The sequence below is a fragment of the Prionailurus bengalensis genome, chromosome E3 (genome assembly GCF_016509475.1).
Source record: "Prionailurus bengalensis isolate Pbe53 chromosome E3, Fcat_Pben_1.1_paternal_pri, whole genome shotgun sequence".
NCBI lineage: Eukaryota > Metazoa > Chordata > Mammalia > Carnivora > Felidae > Prionailurus > Prionailurus bengalensis.
The window spans coordinates 18,626,813-18,642,319 of NC_057357.1; the positions used below are offsets into that span (position 1 = coordinate 18,626,813).

Genomic DNA, 15,507 nt, shown 5'->3' on the forward strand with positions numbered 1-15,507 from the left:
GCCCACAAAGAGGAAATTGAAAACCAGAGCTGTGAGGGGGCTGTGTGGTTGTGCAGATCTTGGCAATGCAGGGGATTGGGTTTTATACCCACCTGGAGATTGGAGATGAGGCCTGGCCTCGTTGGGGCATTGAAAACCGAGACCTTAATTTAAAGCTCAACCCCTTAAAGGGAGACACCTTCAGTGAAAGAACAGACTAGAAATGGAGCAGTTGGGTGGCCCAGTCGGTTGAGCATGTTCAACTCTGGCTCAGGTTGTGACTCTGGCTCCCACGGTTGGTGGGTTCGAGCCCTGAATCAGGCTCTGCGCTGGCATTGAGGAGCCTGCTCGGGATCCTCTCTCTCTCCTTCTCTCTCCGCCCCTCCCTCACCTGCGCTCTCCCTCTCAAAATAAATGAGTAAACTTTAAAAAACCAAAAGAGTAGACTAGAAAAAAAAAAATCTTTCCATTTCCATCAGCTTAGCCAGTATAAAAGAACCATCTGGTTCACCGAGATCTGATGGCAATAGAAAATCTCTCCTGAGAATCCATTACCAGTGGCTTGTCCTTACCTGGATCACCATCTGCATAAAATGATAAATTGAATCGTCAGCCCTGATAAAATGAACAAATAACATAGCTCAGGGTTCATAATACCTTTGAAGCATAGGTAAGGCCCTGCTGACTCTGAGTTCACAGCCCCAAACTAGAAAGCACAAGAGGAAACCATCTGTCATGGATGAGAGTAAGTACCCTCGAGCTCCAGACAACGGAACCATCAAGCAAAGGACGGTACAGTGAGTATATTTTAAGCACCGGAAGACTTGAAAGAAGGACTCAATGCGCGAAAGTAATTAACAGGTGTTAAAAATAAGCGGCAGAGAGGTTTAAAACAGAGAAAGCAGTGGGGCTCCTGGGGGGCTCAGTAATTAAGCGTCAGACTCTTGATCTCGGCTCGGGTCCTTATCCCACCGGTCGTGAGTTTGAGCCCCAAATCAGGCTCTGATGGCGCAGAGCCTGCTTGGGATTCTGTCTCTCCTTCTCTCTGCCCCTCCCCCGCTTGTGCACAAGCGCTCTCTCGTTCTCAAAAAAAAAATAAATAAATAAACTTAAAAACAACAACAGAAAGGAGAAAGGGTAAAACTAACTCCTCTGTTAATCCACGCCTCAGTCATCTGTTCATTTTTGGGGGCTGCTAGTAACATGTGGCCCCTGGTCTGGGTTTGGGAATGGACGGGGACTCTGGGCTCCACATCAGGAAGATCACATTCAGCAGTGTGGGCACACACCCCTCTCTCATTTTTTTTTTTTTAAGTTTATTTGTTTTTGAGAGGGAGACAGAGAGACAGAGGGTGGGGGAGGATCAGAGAGAGGGAGACAGAGGATCTGAAGCAGGTTCTCAGCCGACAGCAGAGAGCCTGATGCAGGGTTCGAACCCAAGAACCTGATCGTGACTCACAAACCTCGAGATCATGACCTGAGCCGAAGTCGGACTTAATCGACTGAGCCACTCAGGCACCCCACCCCTTTTTCATTTTATAGCATCCTTAGAGGTCACAGCTAGAAAAGTTCCCGTAGGGCATCCTGTTCACCTTTCGACTTTCTCGTACAGAAAAAGAATGTGAGTCCCAGCAACGTAAAAATCACTTTTCTGAAGTCTCCGAGCGAGTGGGCGGCAAAGCCAGATGGAGAGCCGGAGCCCTGCCTCTGCCGAGCGCTTGGCAGGCCAGCATCTAAGCTCTGAACACTGTATGTCTGTTTTGTTTCCCTGGTGGGCTGTATGTTTGCTCCTGTGGGCAGAGTCCCCACAACCCAGTCCCGTCAGCTGATGGCGACAATGAGAAGTGACAGCCTTATCCAGCTCCTGAGTGACCGAGATGGGAGGGGGGCTCTGATCTCTATCTTGTGTCAGTTATGTATCCCTATCTCATGGCACCTCCTTCCACCCCTGCTCCTGTCACCAGAGAGTCTGAGCTCCTTGCGAGCCGGGGCCGGGCTGACTCCTCCATCCCCAGGGCCTGGCTCAGAGACGGTGCTCCGGTGTTACTTTGACTTCTGGCACCCAAAGAGCGAGCGGGAGGTCCAGGCCCTCCTGAGCAGGAAGGAAGAGCTGACTACAGCTCCCTGCCCAGCAGCATTTCCTGCATGTGAACTTGGGAGGTTCCTGGCCATCAAATAGCGCAGGGTGGCTGCTCCCCGTGCAGAACTCTCAGTCTGTCTCAGTACTGCCGGGGGGAATGTCTCAGGATGGTACTCGAATGTCTAACACTTTCTTAACACTTGCTGACCCATCAATTCTCTTTTCTTTTAACATAGAAACAACATGGGGCACGTGGGTGGCTCAGTCAGTGGAGCATCCAACTTTGGCTCAGGTCATGATCTCACAGTTGTGAGTTCGATCCCCACATCGAGCTCTGTGCTGACAGCTTAGAGCCTGCAGGCTGCTTTGGACTCTGTGTTTCCCTCTCTCTCGGTCCCTCCCCCACTCACCCTCTGTCTCTGTCTCTGTCTCAAAAATAAATAAACATTAAGAAATTAAAAAAAAAAAAAAAAAAAGAGCAGACCCCTGGGTCAATGAATGCTACTAGCAGGGAGGGAACAATATCTGCTTAGAACGTAATATCTTTGTTTAACCTTGTATTTATTTTCATGTTTTACTTTCTATTTATGGCACGTGATAACTGGTTTTCCATTTGCAGAAGTGATACAAAAAAATGTTCCTTCTAAAATCAATTTATTCAGCAAATAGGAAATCATCTTAAGGAAAAATATGAAGTAAATAATAGTACAGGTGGTAAAGTGATAAGGCAAAAATCCTAACATTCGTGACTGAAGTTTGGGAAATCGGGCCCCCCTTCCCTCCCCGTGCCGGGAGTGCAGCTCCTTTTCCTCTCCCCAGCTCCTGGCTCCCCTCCCAGGGGGCGGCCAGCTGATACAGATGGCTGCGGAATCAAGGACATCTCTGGGCTCCATTTCTACCGGGTAAGGCATTATAAATAAGCCTGTCATGGGGCAAATCTGTCTGGATTGATCCAGCAAGCTGGGAGGGAGGATGGCCAGAGGCCGCACACCGGGAGCTGCTCTTCCCCAGGGACAGTGTTCCTTTCCACATTGGATCAAACTCCGATCGCTTCGGCGGGCCTCCCTCACCCCGGAGGGGTCAGAGTCAGCGGGCTGCCATGTTCAACCTTAATGGGACGGCTGCCTCCTGACCTCCCTTGACTCGAGGTCCTAGCTGGAGGCAAGGAGGGGCCTCTCCAATTTGGCTGCCCAAGTTTCCTGTGGCAAGTTGGGGGTCAAAGCTACAGTTGGGATGTAATAAGACGCTCCTTTGCCTGGCCTTGACCTCTGTCTGTGTTTTCCTGGAGGCATGATCCGTGGCTCTGGGAGGCTGGCTTCCTGTCCTCTCCTGCTAGCAGGACTGACCCTGGTCATCTACATTCAGTCTGTTCGGCAGCCACAGGACCCCTGCACGCCGATGTTGGCATCTTAGGTGCACAGTGAAGGTGGAAGCTTCTGTGACGATCCTATTTCCTACCTGTTTGGTAGCTTGAGATCTTTCTTAATCTAGAACATGATTTTGGCGACTTCTGGCCCGTAGTCGGCCCCACCTCCAATTGTCTGTGCCGCGACCCTGGGCAGCCAGAGAGATACTTCTGGGCTTCCCCTGCAGCACAGGCTCTGTCCATGCGGTGCCTGCCCAGCCCCAGATCCAGGGAATTGAAATCCAGATGTAAAAGGCCTTGGGAGGGGTGTTCTTCCCTGTGGGCCCAAGTATGAACTTGGGCTCTTACGCTGGAGCCTCAGGGTCTTAAGGCCTCAGAGAGACCCTCTGAGGTAAGGGCTTCCTCAGTGTCTTGGAGAGGCCAGTCCTCCAGGCCCTAGGGAATCAGAACCCCACGCTGGTCCGACCTTCACGCCTCCAGAAAGCAGAGATCTGCTCCAGGGTGACCCGAGGTTGGAGGCCCCACTCCAGATCAGAGCTCCCTAGCCGCTGCCTCCGGGTCTGGGGGCTCCCCAGGTGCATGCTGGCCTCTGGCCTCTGTTCAGGCTCAGCCCAGCTCACCAGGCCCGGAGCATAGGGCCTCTCCTCCAAGGCCTGGGGCCCCCAGAAGGTGCTGCGGACTGGGGCCCTGGGTGGGCTCTGGAGGCCCAAGGAGCTGGGAGGGGAGAGTGGGGCTATAGGGGCAGGTGGGGCTGTGGCTCGGGCCTCCAAGGTGCCTCCAGAGATGGGAGGGTCTGGGGCCCCATCCATCAGCAAGGGGACCGCAGAGCCATACCAGTCTTCTGAGCGCTCTCGGGGGGTGCCCCTGGGCTCGATCCACAGTTCTCCTCCGGGGCGCCAGACCAGGGTGGGTGCACGGTTGCTAGGGTCTGGGTGCAGAGAGCGGCGGAAGAGGCGTTCGGCCAACACAGCTGTCGTTACGAGGAAGAGGGCGGCGAGGGAGGCCAGGGCCAGCATGATGGGGATGCAGGGCCCACAGGGCAGCGGGGGCCATGTAACCAGCTCCGACTCAGGGAGTCCCTCCACATGCCCAGAGGGCTGCTCTGGAGTTGAGGGCATCTGAAGAGACAGGGGTCAGGAGAGGAAGCACATGAGACAAGGTCAGCACAACCTATAGGAAGAGAGAGGCAGCGTGTGTCCAAACAAGAATGAGGGGAGAGACAGAGGCCCGAGCGGCTCCGCATCCGGCCTGGGAAACAGACCCCGGCAGACAGAGGAACAAAGAGGGCCCAGAACGGCGAGAGATAGGCAGAAGGTTGGAGAGCCAGGATCCCACCTTGGTCGGCAGCCGGCCCTCCTGCTCTGGCTCCTGAACCTGCTTCCAGACGCCCTGTCCCCCACCCCTACTCCTGCCGCCCAGACCCCGGGGTGCCTCAGACAAAACTGTAAGGGCCCCCAGAGATTCTTTCCTGCTGTCTAGGCTCCCCCCACGTCTTGCTTGGGCCTCAGAGGAAGTGGTGGGTGCAGAAACGAGAAGCTCCCCTCCCGACTCCCACCCTGCCTGTGCGCCCCCTCCCACCGCTTGGCTGGCACCTTGGGTGCTCCTGGGCCCTCACGACTCTCCTTGGATTTGGTCTTGCTCTCTGCAGGTTCCACTGAGCTTGCTGTCCTGCCAGGTCCCGGCGCCACCTCTGCACCTGTCCCCGCCTCTCCTCTCCGGCTCTGGCCCCGGGCCTAGCCAAACGTGCCTCCCTTGTTTGACTCTGCCTGCTTCTCTCTGCCCCCCAGGTCCGCCACCTGCAGGGGCCCTCACCACGCCTCACCTTAACTCAGGGCGGCCCCAGGGCTCCTGCCTCTCCCTTCAGAGCACTCCTCCTTGTGCAGGGTGTCAGGCAGTTGCCTCAGATGAGGCCGGAAGGGAGGGCACCACCTGTTGCTGGGCAACAGTGCCCCAACTCCTCTTGCCCCTGGGGAGTGTTTCCAAGGCAACCTGGGGGGATGTGGTCAATGTGGTGGGGAGGCGTTTCCTGGCGAGAGGTGGGGCCGGAATGGGCAGTGGTTGTGTTGAACTCAGTCTCACCCCATAACCAGGCCCCAGGCCCCTCGCTCTGCCTGATCTCGAGGGGTGGCCCTGGCCCTGGCCTGCCCACTGCACCCCTCCGAACCCGCCCCTGCCATCCAGCCCCCTCCTGCTTGACCCAGCCTTCCCCATACTTTTCATGAATATGCATCTCTTCGTCTTTAGGCCAGTTAGCCTCAGTTTTGGTTGGAAGCCATCTGTGAGGTGGGCACCAACAAAGTAGGCCTCTTGGGAGAATTCTGTCTCCAAGACCCTGAACATTTGCCCTCCGGCCTCCCTTCTCCTGGGGTGAGGCTCGGAGGAACCTGGGAGCAAGGAGTGAGGAGGGAGTGTTGTTCAGCCACTCGGCTCCCTTCGGAGATTGTCTAGTTCCACTCGCTCGCTGACAGATGACAAGCAGGCCCCGCACACGGGCGACGTTGTGCCCCAAGTCACACAACCCATGTATACGGGAGGGACCGGAGAAGCATAGGTATAAATTCCTGGTCTGGCAAGCAACCTGAACACAATCCTTACCAGGTATTAATATTTGCTTTTGCAAAATGACAGCCATTTCATGAGAAATGCTACAAAAATATGTTGCAATGTTAGTGTCTTACAAGATGGTCACAAGGGCAGCCTGACTCACATTGGTCTGTTCCGGTGGTTTTGAGGAAAGGGCCAGAAGGAGCACAAAATGTGGCATGGGATGGGGGTAGGTGGAAATGGAGAGTCCCGAGGCTCCTGGCTTTATGACATATGCCGAAACCTGATGTGATTATAATCCGATGAGATCATAAGCCTTAAAATAAAACTGGAACTTGGGGCGCCTGGGTGGCTTCGTCGGTTGAGCATCCAACTTCAACTCAGGTCATGATCTCACGGTTTGTGGGTTTGAGCCCCACATTGGGCTCTATGCTGACAGCTCGGAGCCTGGAGCCTGTTTCAGATTCTGTGTCCCCCCTCTCTCTCTCTGTCCCTCCCCTACTCTCTCTCTCTCAAAAATAAATAAGCATTAAAAAATAAAATAAAATAAAAAATAAAACCTGAACTTGATACCACTGAGATGGACACAAAAAATGGTTAAGATTGGGGCGCCTGCCTGACTCAGTCGGAAGAGCATGTTACTTTTGACCTTGGGGTCATGAGTTCAAGCCCCACGTCGAGTGTGGAGATTACTAAAAAAATAAACTTAAAAAAAAAAAGGTTGAGGGAACACCTGGGTGGCTCATTCGGTAAAGCATCTGGCTCTTGATTCGGCTCAGGTCATGATCTCCTGGTTCATGGGTTCAAGCCCCAAGCTTGGGATTCTCTCTCTCCCTCTCCCTCTCCCCTCCCCCACTTGCTTGCACACACTGTCTCTCTCAAAATATATAAATAAAGTTAAAAAAAGGTTAATATAATAAATTTTGTTACATGTATTTACAACAATAAAAAATTTTAAGTCTAAATAAATAAGTAAATAAAATCTGAAAATTATGTATGTTCTGTTTTAATTAGTGATCCCTTAAAAAAACAAAGCACTAAGGGCACCTGGCTGGCTCAGTCGGTAGAGCATGTGACTCTTAATCTCAGGGTTGTGAGTTCAAGCCTTATGCTGGGGGTGGAACCTACTAAAATAGAATTTAAATTTAAAATTTAAACAAAACAAAACACTAGAAGGGTAAACATTATTAAAACCAGGAAGATCCGACATGATGTGGAATCCAAATGGGATGTTTTTGATTCTTAACTATCTCTTACCACTTAAAAAATAGCTTAACATTTTTGGAGGGTGCCTGGGTGGCTCAGTTGGTTAGGCATCCAACTCTTGATTTTGGCTCAGGTCATAATCTCATGGTTCATGAGCCCCGTATTGGGCTTTGTGCCAACAAGCGGAGCCTGCTTGGGATTCCTTCCTTCACTTCTGCTTAGATCCCCCTGTCCAATCTAGCCACCAGTATACCTTAACAGTTCTCTGCAGCCAAAGCTCACAGGCCCCATCAGAAGATAAAGGGACCTGGGGTACCTGGGTGGCTTAGTCGCTTGAGCATCTGACTTTGGCTCAGGTCGTGATCTCACAGTTCGTGAGTTTGAGCCCCGCATCGGGCTCCTCACTGACAGTGTGGAGACTGCTTGGAATTCTCTCTCTCTGCCCCTCCACCACTTGTTTTCCCTCTCCCTCTCTCTCTCTCTCTCTCACTCTCCCTCAAAATAAATAAATAAACTTAAAAAACGAATAAGTAAAAAAAGAAGGTAAGGGGACCAGAACGATCTCAAGGAAGCTAAGTATGTGTAGGGGCGACTTCCCACATGGCCACTTGTGAATGGCACATGGGTCCCTTTTCTCTGCCATGATGCCACTTGGAAAGTCACTGAGGTCCATTCTATACTGAGGCTTTCTGTAGCCAGCATCTGACCCCACACCCTGTGATACATGGCTGCCCACCAGATGTTCCCAGGAGAAAGGAGGGCCCAAGGGGCTGCCACATCTTTTCCCAATTCCTACACGAAATGGGCCTGCCCGTATGAAGGTTCTTAGTCTGATTCTGGTGGAGATGGGTGGTCTCAAGAAAATGTTAAGCTTCATCCCCTCCACAACATACTTGGCTGTCACAGCCCCATTCATCACAAGAGTTTTACTACCTCCATAGGCAGTTAACCACTGGTGATCCAATTGGAGGATCCACTTGTAGCCTGGGTGCGGGAGACTCATCCCCATCCAAACCCACCCATCTCCTAACACCCCATGCCAATGCCAAAGGGTATCAACAGGAGCCCAAAGGCATCACTCCATTGCTGTACTTTCTACATGCACAGGACTCAGTGGCCAAACTTCGTTTATTATTATTTCTATTGAACTTCACATGCTATGAAGTTCACCCAGTACAGTAGTAGTGGGTTTTAATATATTCATAAGATTGCACAACCATTACCACTATCTAATTTCAGGACATTTTCATCACCCCAGAAAGAAACCCTGTACCCATTAGTGGTCACTCCCCATTCCCTCCTCCCCCAGACCTTGGCAACACTGTTTTCTTTTTTCAAAATATTTCTAAGTGTTTATTTTTGAAAGAGAGAGAGAAAGAGAAAGAGAGAGACGGAGCAGGCAAGGGGCAGAGAGAGAGGGAGACAGAGAATCCAAAGCAGGCTTCACGCTGTCAGCGCAAAGCTGGATGTGGGTCTCCAACCCGTGAGCCACCAGATCGTGACCCGAGCTGACGTTGGATGCTCAACTGACTGAGCCACCAGGTGCCCCAACAACTGTCTGTTTTCTGTGTCTATGCATTTGCCTCTTCTGGACATTTCATATAAATGAAATCACATAACCTGCAGCGTTTTGTGCCTGGCAGCTTTCACTTCACATAATGTTTTCAGGGTTCATCCATGCTTAAGAATCAGTACCTCATTCTTCCTTTTTTTTTTTTTTAATGTTTATTTATGTTGAGAGAGAGACTGTTGGGGGAGATACAAAGAGAGAGGAGAGAGAGAATCCCAAGCAGGCTCCACACTGTCAGCACAGAGCCAGACACGGGCCTCGATCCCACAAACCATGAGATCATGACCCGAGCTGAAGCCATGAGCCAGGCGTTCAACCAGCTGAGCCACCCAGGCGCCCCAGTACTTCATTCTTTTTTTTGTACAAAAGCTGAATATTTTAGTGTATGGCTATACTACATTTTTATCCATCCATCAGTCGAGGGACACGTGGATTGTTTCTGCTTCTTGGTTATTGCAAGTAATGCTGCTGTGAACAGTCATGTATAGGTTTTTGTGTGGATATGTTTTCAGTTTCTCTTGGGTCTATAGCTGGGAGTCAGACCTCACAGTCGGATGGCAACACTGTGTTCACCTTTTTGAGGAAGTGTGGGTGACCAAATTTACAACTGCTGAGTTCATCCACCTCTCCTTACTCTCTGCTCCGGGCCCACCCTCCGACAGCAGCAACGGTTCCACAACTTCTTCCTGCACCGTGTTGGGTCCACCGTGCACTTGGCTTCTAGGAAACGTGTGGAGGCCACCAACCTCAGGCAAGAGGAGAATCGACCGTCAACAGGCATGAGGGAAGACAACCCTTCAAGAAGATGGCTGTGGTCCTTCCATGCTCACGCCACCCGTCCTGGCTGAAGCCTAAAGACCTCTTCTTATGCAATGATACTGTGACCAGAGTTCTAGGTTTTGTGTTTCAAGCTGCCTTCATCCACGCACACCCAACCCTTGTCTCACCCCTGCCTGCGGAGCATGGTGTGCTCGGATCTTGCCACGCTTCCCTGGCGACAAGAGGGAGTAGCCAGGAACGGTAGGGGAGGAGGGGCAAGTAGAGGAGCTCATGACTTGGGGTCCGTGTCACAACATGAGCTACAGTCTGAGGTCTCCAAGCAGAATGTCAGTAAAACGTTGCTTTGCAGGGGCGCGTGGGTGGCTCAGTGGATTAAGTGTCTGACTTCAGCTCAGGTCATGATCTTGTGTTCTGTGAGTTTGAGCCCCATGTTGGGCTCTGTGCTGACAGCTCAGAGCCTGGAGCCTGCTCCAGATTCTGTGTCTCCCTCTCTCTCTGCCCCTCCCCTGCTCACACTCTGTCTCTCTCAAAAATAGACATTAAAAAAAGTTGCTTTGCACTTCAGAAGGAGGCTTCAGCGGCTTCAGTGGATGAAGGAGCATACAGCCAACCTGTCAGCCAACATCTCCTGGCCAGACGGAATTAAATCGTGTTCTCTGCTCTTGTGTTCTCTGAAAGGCACAACACCAGGTGGTGAGGAGCAGAGAAGCAGACGGCCTATGACCACATTTTATACTTGGAAACTGAGACTTAGGAGGATTGAGCAGCCCAACCGGGGTGACCAACCATTCCCATTGTGCCTGGGGCCATCCTTATTTTTATTCATTCATTCATTCATTTTAAAATGTAAGCTCTATGCCCAACGTGGGGCTTGAACTCATGACCCCAAGATCGAGAGCCACATGGTCTACTGATGAACCAGCCAGGCACCCGGGACCATCCTGGTTTTAGCACTTGAAGTTCCACATCCCAGAAAACACTTTAATTCTGGGTCAACTGAGAAAGTTGGTTGTTGTCATCCAAAGTCACACAACTCAAGTCCCAGAGCTGAATTGGAACCCAGATATGACCATCTCCAACCTCCTGCTGCTGAATGAATGACTTACTGAGCAGGTCAGTCATAAGAAACACCTTCAGAGTTTCAACAGAAAGGTCCAGGCACTTCCGGTTGTTCTTCCCTTCACCCTCACCCCCTCTGCAGTGGGGTCCACCCTGCTGAGAGTCCCAGCCCTCACCCGGAGCTATCTTGCTGCCAGACAGGGGATAAACACAGGGCTGAGCTCAGGAGCTTTTTATCACTGCTCAGGGCCTGCTGGGTGGCACCTACCGGCTGCTCAGGATCCCAAGAGTCAGAGATTCCAACCTTGAGAGCTGTGAAAAATGATAAGATTGGGGGTGCCTGGCTGGCTCAGTCAGAGGAACATGCAAGTCTTGATCTCAGGGTCGTGAGTTCAAGCCCCACGTTGGGTATTAGAGATAATTTAAATAAATAAACTTTAAAAAATGATAAGAATGAATTAGAAAGGTCCCAAGTGCCACCTGTGTGGGGAAATCGGGGAAGGTGGAAAGAATCTGGGCTTTGGAACCAGGCAGCCCTGGGATTAAATCTGAGGTTCCTGGCTCCACAGTTGTTGAGACCCTTGGCAATCTATTCGATTTCCATTTTTTCATGAATTCCCAACTTGAAGGGTTGTTGGAGGGTAATATTAGGTAGTTTATATAAAGCACCTCTTAAAGTAGGCATTCAGCACTTCTGTCCCCTTCCATCTTGGTCTAGCATTGTTGCTCATCTTTGAAAGGCCCTAAAGGATCTGTCCTTTCACATCTGTTCACCCACCTGAAATCTTGTTACCACTCAAGATTGTTCTATACCAACCATCAGATTCCCCCGGGCTCTGAGCCTCCCTCCCTCTTCTCCCACTCCACTTGCTGGTCCATCCCATTATACTTCTTTTCCTGGAGCCCACATCCTGGAGTCCCCTCCTGACCAGCCCTACCCAATCTCACTCCACTTCCTCTATAACCTTGACTTTGTGCTGTATTGTTCCAACCACTCTCTTCCTGGCATTTGCCAGCCTTGTCCCCTCCCCCCACACACACACCTTCCTCATAAAGCTTCTGCCTGGAACCAGTACAACTACTTTCCTTTTGTCCTGTTAACAGGTTGGTGAGCCACATTGGAGAAAATCACACAACTGACCACATGTAGTGCCCCCACCTCCACCTGGTCCCTCAGTCATGCTGTCATGTGGATCTGGGCAACGCTCTCTCTCTCTCTCTCTCCCTTCCCTACTAGCTTTGCCCAACCTCGACTTTAACCATCAGCGCGGATACACTTTCTCTCTCTTGTGCAGAAAGCTGAGGCCTTCAGGCAGGAGCTCTCTGCCTTGTTCATTCTCAGCCTCTGAGAGTGGGGTTGGCCATGCTCACTCTTGGTTCTGTTCATGGCTTGCCTGGGGATTCTCACTGGCTTCCTCCAGTCCTGTGGGCCCTGTCTGCCCTGGTACTTTCTTCCCTCAGTGAAAGATGGTGTAGCCCACTTACTTCGTCCTCTGTGCTGATCTTCCTACTTTGTTCCAATGTCTCTATTCCTCCTAAGCTACTGCTCCTGGCCAAGGCGCTTCTATGTGCCTAGCAATTTACTAACCCCTCTTCTCTTCTCTTTTCTTCTCTTCTCTCTCTTTTCTTTTCTTTCCTTATTAAGTAATCTCTATACCCAACATCAGGCTCGAAGTCACAAACCCAGAGATCAAGAGTCAGATGCTTCACCAACTGAGCCAGCCAAGCACCCCTGAGCACATTGCTATGTCTCATTTAATCCTGTAAAGCAACCCTTGAAGTGGATCTTATCCTTCCTTTTGCAATGAGGAAACTGAGATTCAGAGACTTTAACTTGCCAGGGGAAAGCGGCAAAGCCAGGCCTCAGCCCGCTTCTCTCTTTTCACTGTGCAATTCTGGCATCTGTGACCACACTTCCTGGCCACAGCCAGGATCCTTGTCCCCTCCTCTGGGTTTGACTGAATCCCTATGCATCCAGCTATGCTCCTTCCCTGCACTCTAAAGACCAGCTTGATTAGGTTTGCCCTTCAGGAGAGTGTGAGCCCCTCTGGGGCAGGACACTTCATTTCCACTTTCCCAGGGCCCTCAGTAGGTGCTTTTGATGTTCAGTTCAAGCTACCTTGGCCTGTGTATCAGTGGTCTCCGGTTACTTGACCATTTTGCCCTTACTCTTTTATAAGATGCGTAGACATGATGAGGTGATGATACCAGAGAAGACACGTGACATCCTCATAACCTTGATATGATAAGGCCAGAGTTGAGAAGTACTGAAATCAGCACGTCTGGCCTCAGGCGGACACACACCTTTAGTTTGCCTGCAATATATTCAATTGGGGGGCGGGGGCGGAAAACCAAACCTCACGATGTTAGCAAATGTATGGAAGGCTAGGAAAATGTGATTTAGGTTTACAACAAAAACATGAGGGGTATTTAGGAATTTTATGATTTTCTTATTTCCACAGGATGGAGCCACTCCTTAGACGATGAGAAACAGAGAACTTCCTTGGCATCAGGCAGTGTTCTGGAACTTTACGTCCATTAACTATATCATAACCACAGCAACCTGAGGAGGTAGGCAAAATTATCGCCTTTTTGTTTGTGTGTGTGTTTTCAGACGAGAACAGAAGCAGAGAGAAGTGAAATACCTTGCCCCAGGCACCCAGCTTCTGAGTCCAGCCCTGTCTGTGCACCTCTCAAACACTCCACCCCGCGTCTGTCTTAAAAATAAACAACAATATGTGTATATATATATATACACACACACACACATATATATATATATATATAACAGGTTTCCAAGTGACTTTAACTTTAATTGTCCAAATCAACCTACACAAATATCTTTCTTTGAGGGGTGCTTGGCCGGCCCAGTAGGACAAGCATGTGACTCTTAATCTCAGGGTCGGGAGTTCAAGCCCCATGATGGGTATGGAGATTACTAAAAAAAAAAAAAAAAAAAAAGCATAAACTTAAAAAAATTCTTTTTGCAAGGGGGCGCCTGGGTTGCTCAGTCGGTTAAGTGTCTGACTTTGGAGCAGGTCATGATCTCACAGTTTGTGAATTCGAGCCCAAATCAGACTCTGTGCTGATAGAGCGGAGCCTGCTTCTGATTCTCTGTCTCCCTCTCTCTCTGCCCCTCCTACACTCGTTCTCTCTCTCTCTCTCTCAAAAATAAAGAAATAAACATTAAAAAAATTCTTGTGTCAAGTTGTATGATGCATTTGACAAAGATCTCCAGGATCTGAACTAAGCTAAACCATAAAAATAAAGCTAACTGCAGATGAGAAAGACAAGGCCTGCCCTCATCAACTTTATCTGAAAGAAATGAAAAAGAAAGACCATATTTTGTGAGAATTGAAGAGAGAGAAAAAAATAAACATTTACTCAGTACTTATGTGTGCTAGATCTGTGCCAGGGGCTTGACACAAATTGGTTAGACTCATTATCTCCTATCGCAGATGAACAAACTGAAGTTCGAGGATCATGGAGGAAGGGCACGAACCAAGCTTTAAGACAAGTCTCTAGCTGGGGTTCCTGGGTGGCTCAGTCGGTTAAGTGTCTGACTTTGGCTCAGATCATGACCTGGTGGTCAGTGAGTTTGAACCCCGTGTTGGGCTCTGTGCTGACTGTTCACAGCCTGGAGCCTGCTTCGGATTCTGTGTCCCCCTCGCTCTCTGCCCCTCCCCCACTCATACACACACACACACACACACACACACACTCTCTCTCTCTCTCTCTCTCTCCCTCTCTTTCAAAAATAAATAAACATTAAAAAAATAAAAATCTTACCCTTTGAGAGAGGTAGGTTTTTTTTCAAGGATTTTTTTTTTTAACAGCAGTTCAGAATAGGGAAGAAACTTTTATATTGTGAGTCAGTACATGCAGTATAGAGTATTTGACTGAAACAGTATTTTAGGAAATAGTATTTAGTCTTGTTACATGTGATGCTCTTACTTTCTCTATTTCACTTTTCAAATGTGTTGGTCTTGGGGCACCTGGGTGGCTCGGTTGAGCATCCGATTTGGTTTTGGCTCAGGTCATGATCTCAGGGTTGTGGGATTAAGCCCCGAGTCTGTCTTTGCGCTAAGCATGGAGCTTGCTTAAGATTCTCTCTCTCCCCTCTACCCCTCTCCCCGACTAACTCTTTCAAATTAAAAAAAAAATGTTAGTCTTGGGGCACCTGGCTGTTCTAGGGGTCATAGGTTCGAGCCCCACGTTGGGTATAGAGATTACCAAAAAAAAAAAATAAACTTAAAAAATATGTTGGTCTTGAGTCGTTAAAATGATTTTGTGGTCCACTAGTGAGTTAAGACCTACAGTTTAAAAAGCACTGTCCTGGGGCACCTGGGTGGCTCAGTCGGTTAGGCATCCGACTTCGGCTCAGGTCATGATCTCACGGTCCGTGAGTTCGAGCTCTGTGCTGATGGCTCGGAGCCTGGAGCCTGTTTCGGATTCTGTGTCTCCCTCTCTCTCTGACCCTCCCCCATTCATGCTGTCTCTCCCTGTCTCAAAAATAAATAAACATTAAAAAAAATTTTTTAAAAACAAATAAAAAGCACTGTCCTTGAGGATTTTGGTTGATCTTGAGTCCTTTAACTTCTCATGTTCCAAATGCAGAAATATAGACTCAAAGAAATAGTGACTTCTGTTTTTTAAAAATATTTATTTTTGAGAGAGACAGCATGCATACAAGTGGGGGATGGCAGAGAAACAGAAAGGGAGATACAGAATCCAAAGCAGGCTCCAGGCTCTGAACTGTCAGCACAAAGCCCGATGCGGGGCTTGACCACACGAGCGGTGAGATCATGAACTCAGCCGATGAAGTCAGATGCTCAACCACCTGAACCATCTGGGCGCCCCTGAGCTGCCATCTTTGATATCCAGTGTTTGGTTCCATCCTGTGGGATATACTCCTCATAAGGA

General features: G+C 49.8%; 1 protein-coding gene and 1 long non-coding RNA gene across 3 annotated transcripts in view; one reads left to right on the forward strand and one right to left on the reverse strand.

Moving 5' to 3' along the window:
- Positions 1–15,507, forward strand: part of LOC122471474 — a 44,425-nt gene that overhangs the window by 6,046 nt on the left and 22,872 nt on the right. The window lies entirely within an intron of this gene.
- CE3H16orf54 (chromosome E3 C16orf54 homolog) lies at positions 2,697–5,370 on the reverse strand. Of its 2 annotated transcripts, none has more exons than XM_043560094.1 (2): positions 5,248–5,370; positions 2,697–4,543 (listed from the first exon to the last, which is right to left on the reverse strand). In XM_043560094.1, the coding sequence occupies exon 2, from the start codon at positions 4,541–4,543 to the stop codon at positions 3,869–3,871; it is 675 nt and encodes a 224-aa protein (XP_043416029.1). In that variant the 5' UTR covers positions 5,248–5,370; the 3' UTR covers positions 2,697–3,868. The 2 variants fall into 2 exon arrangements, with proteins under 2 accessions (XP_043416029.1, XP_043416030.1); XM_043560095.1 differs by lacking the exon at positions 5,248–5,370 and adding an exon at positions 5,018–5,241.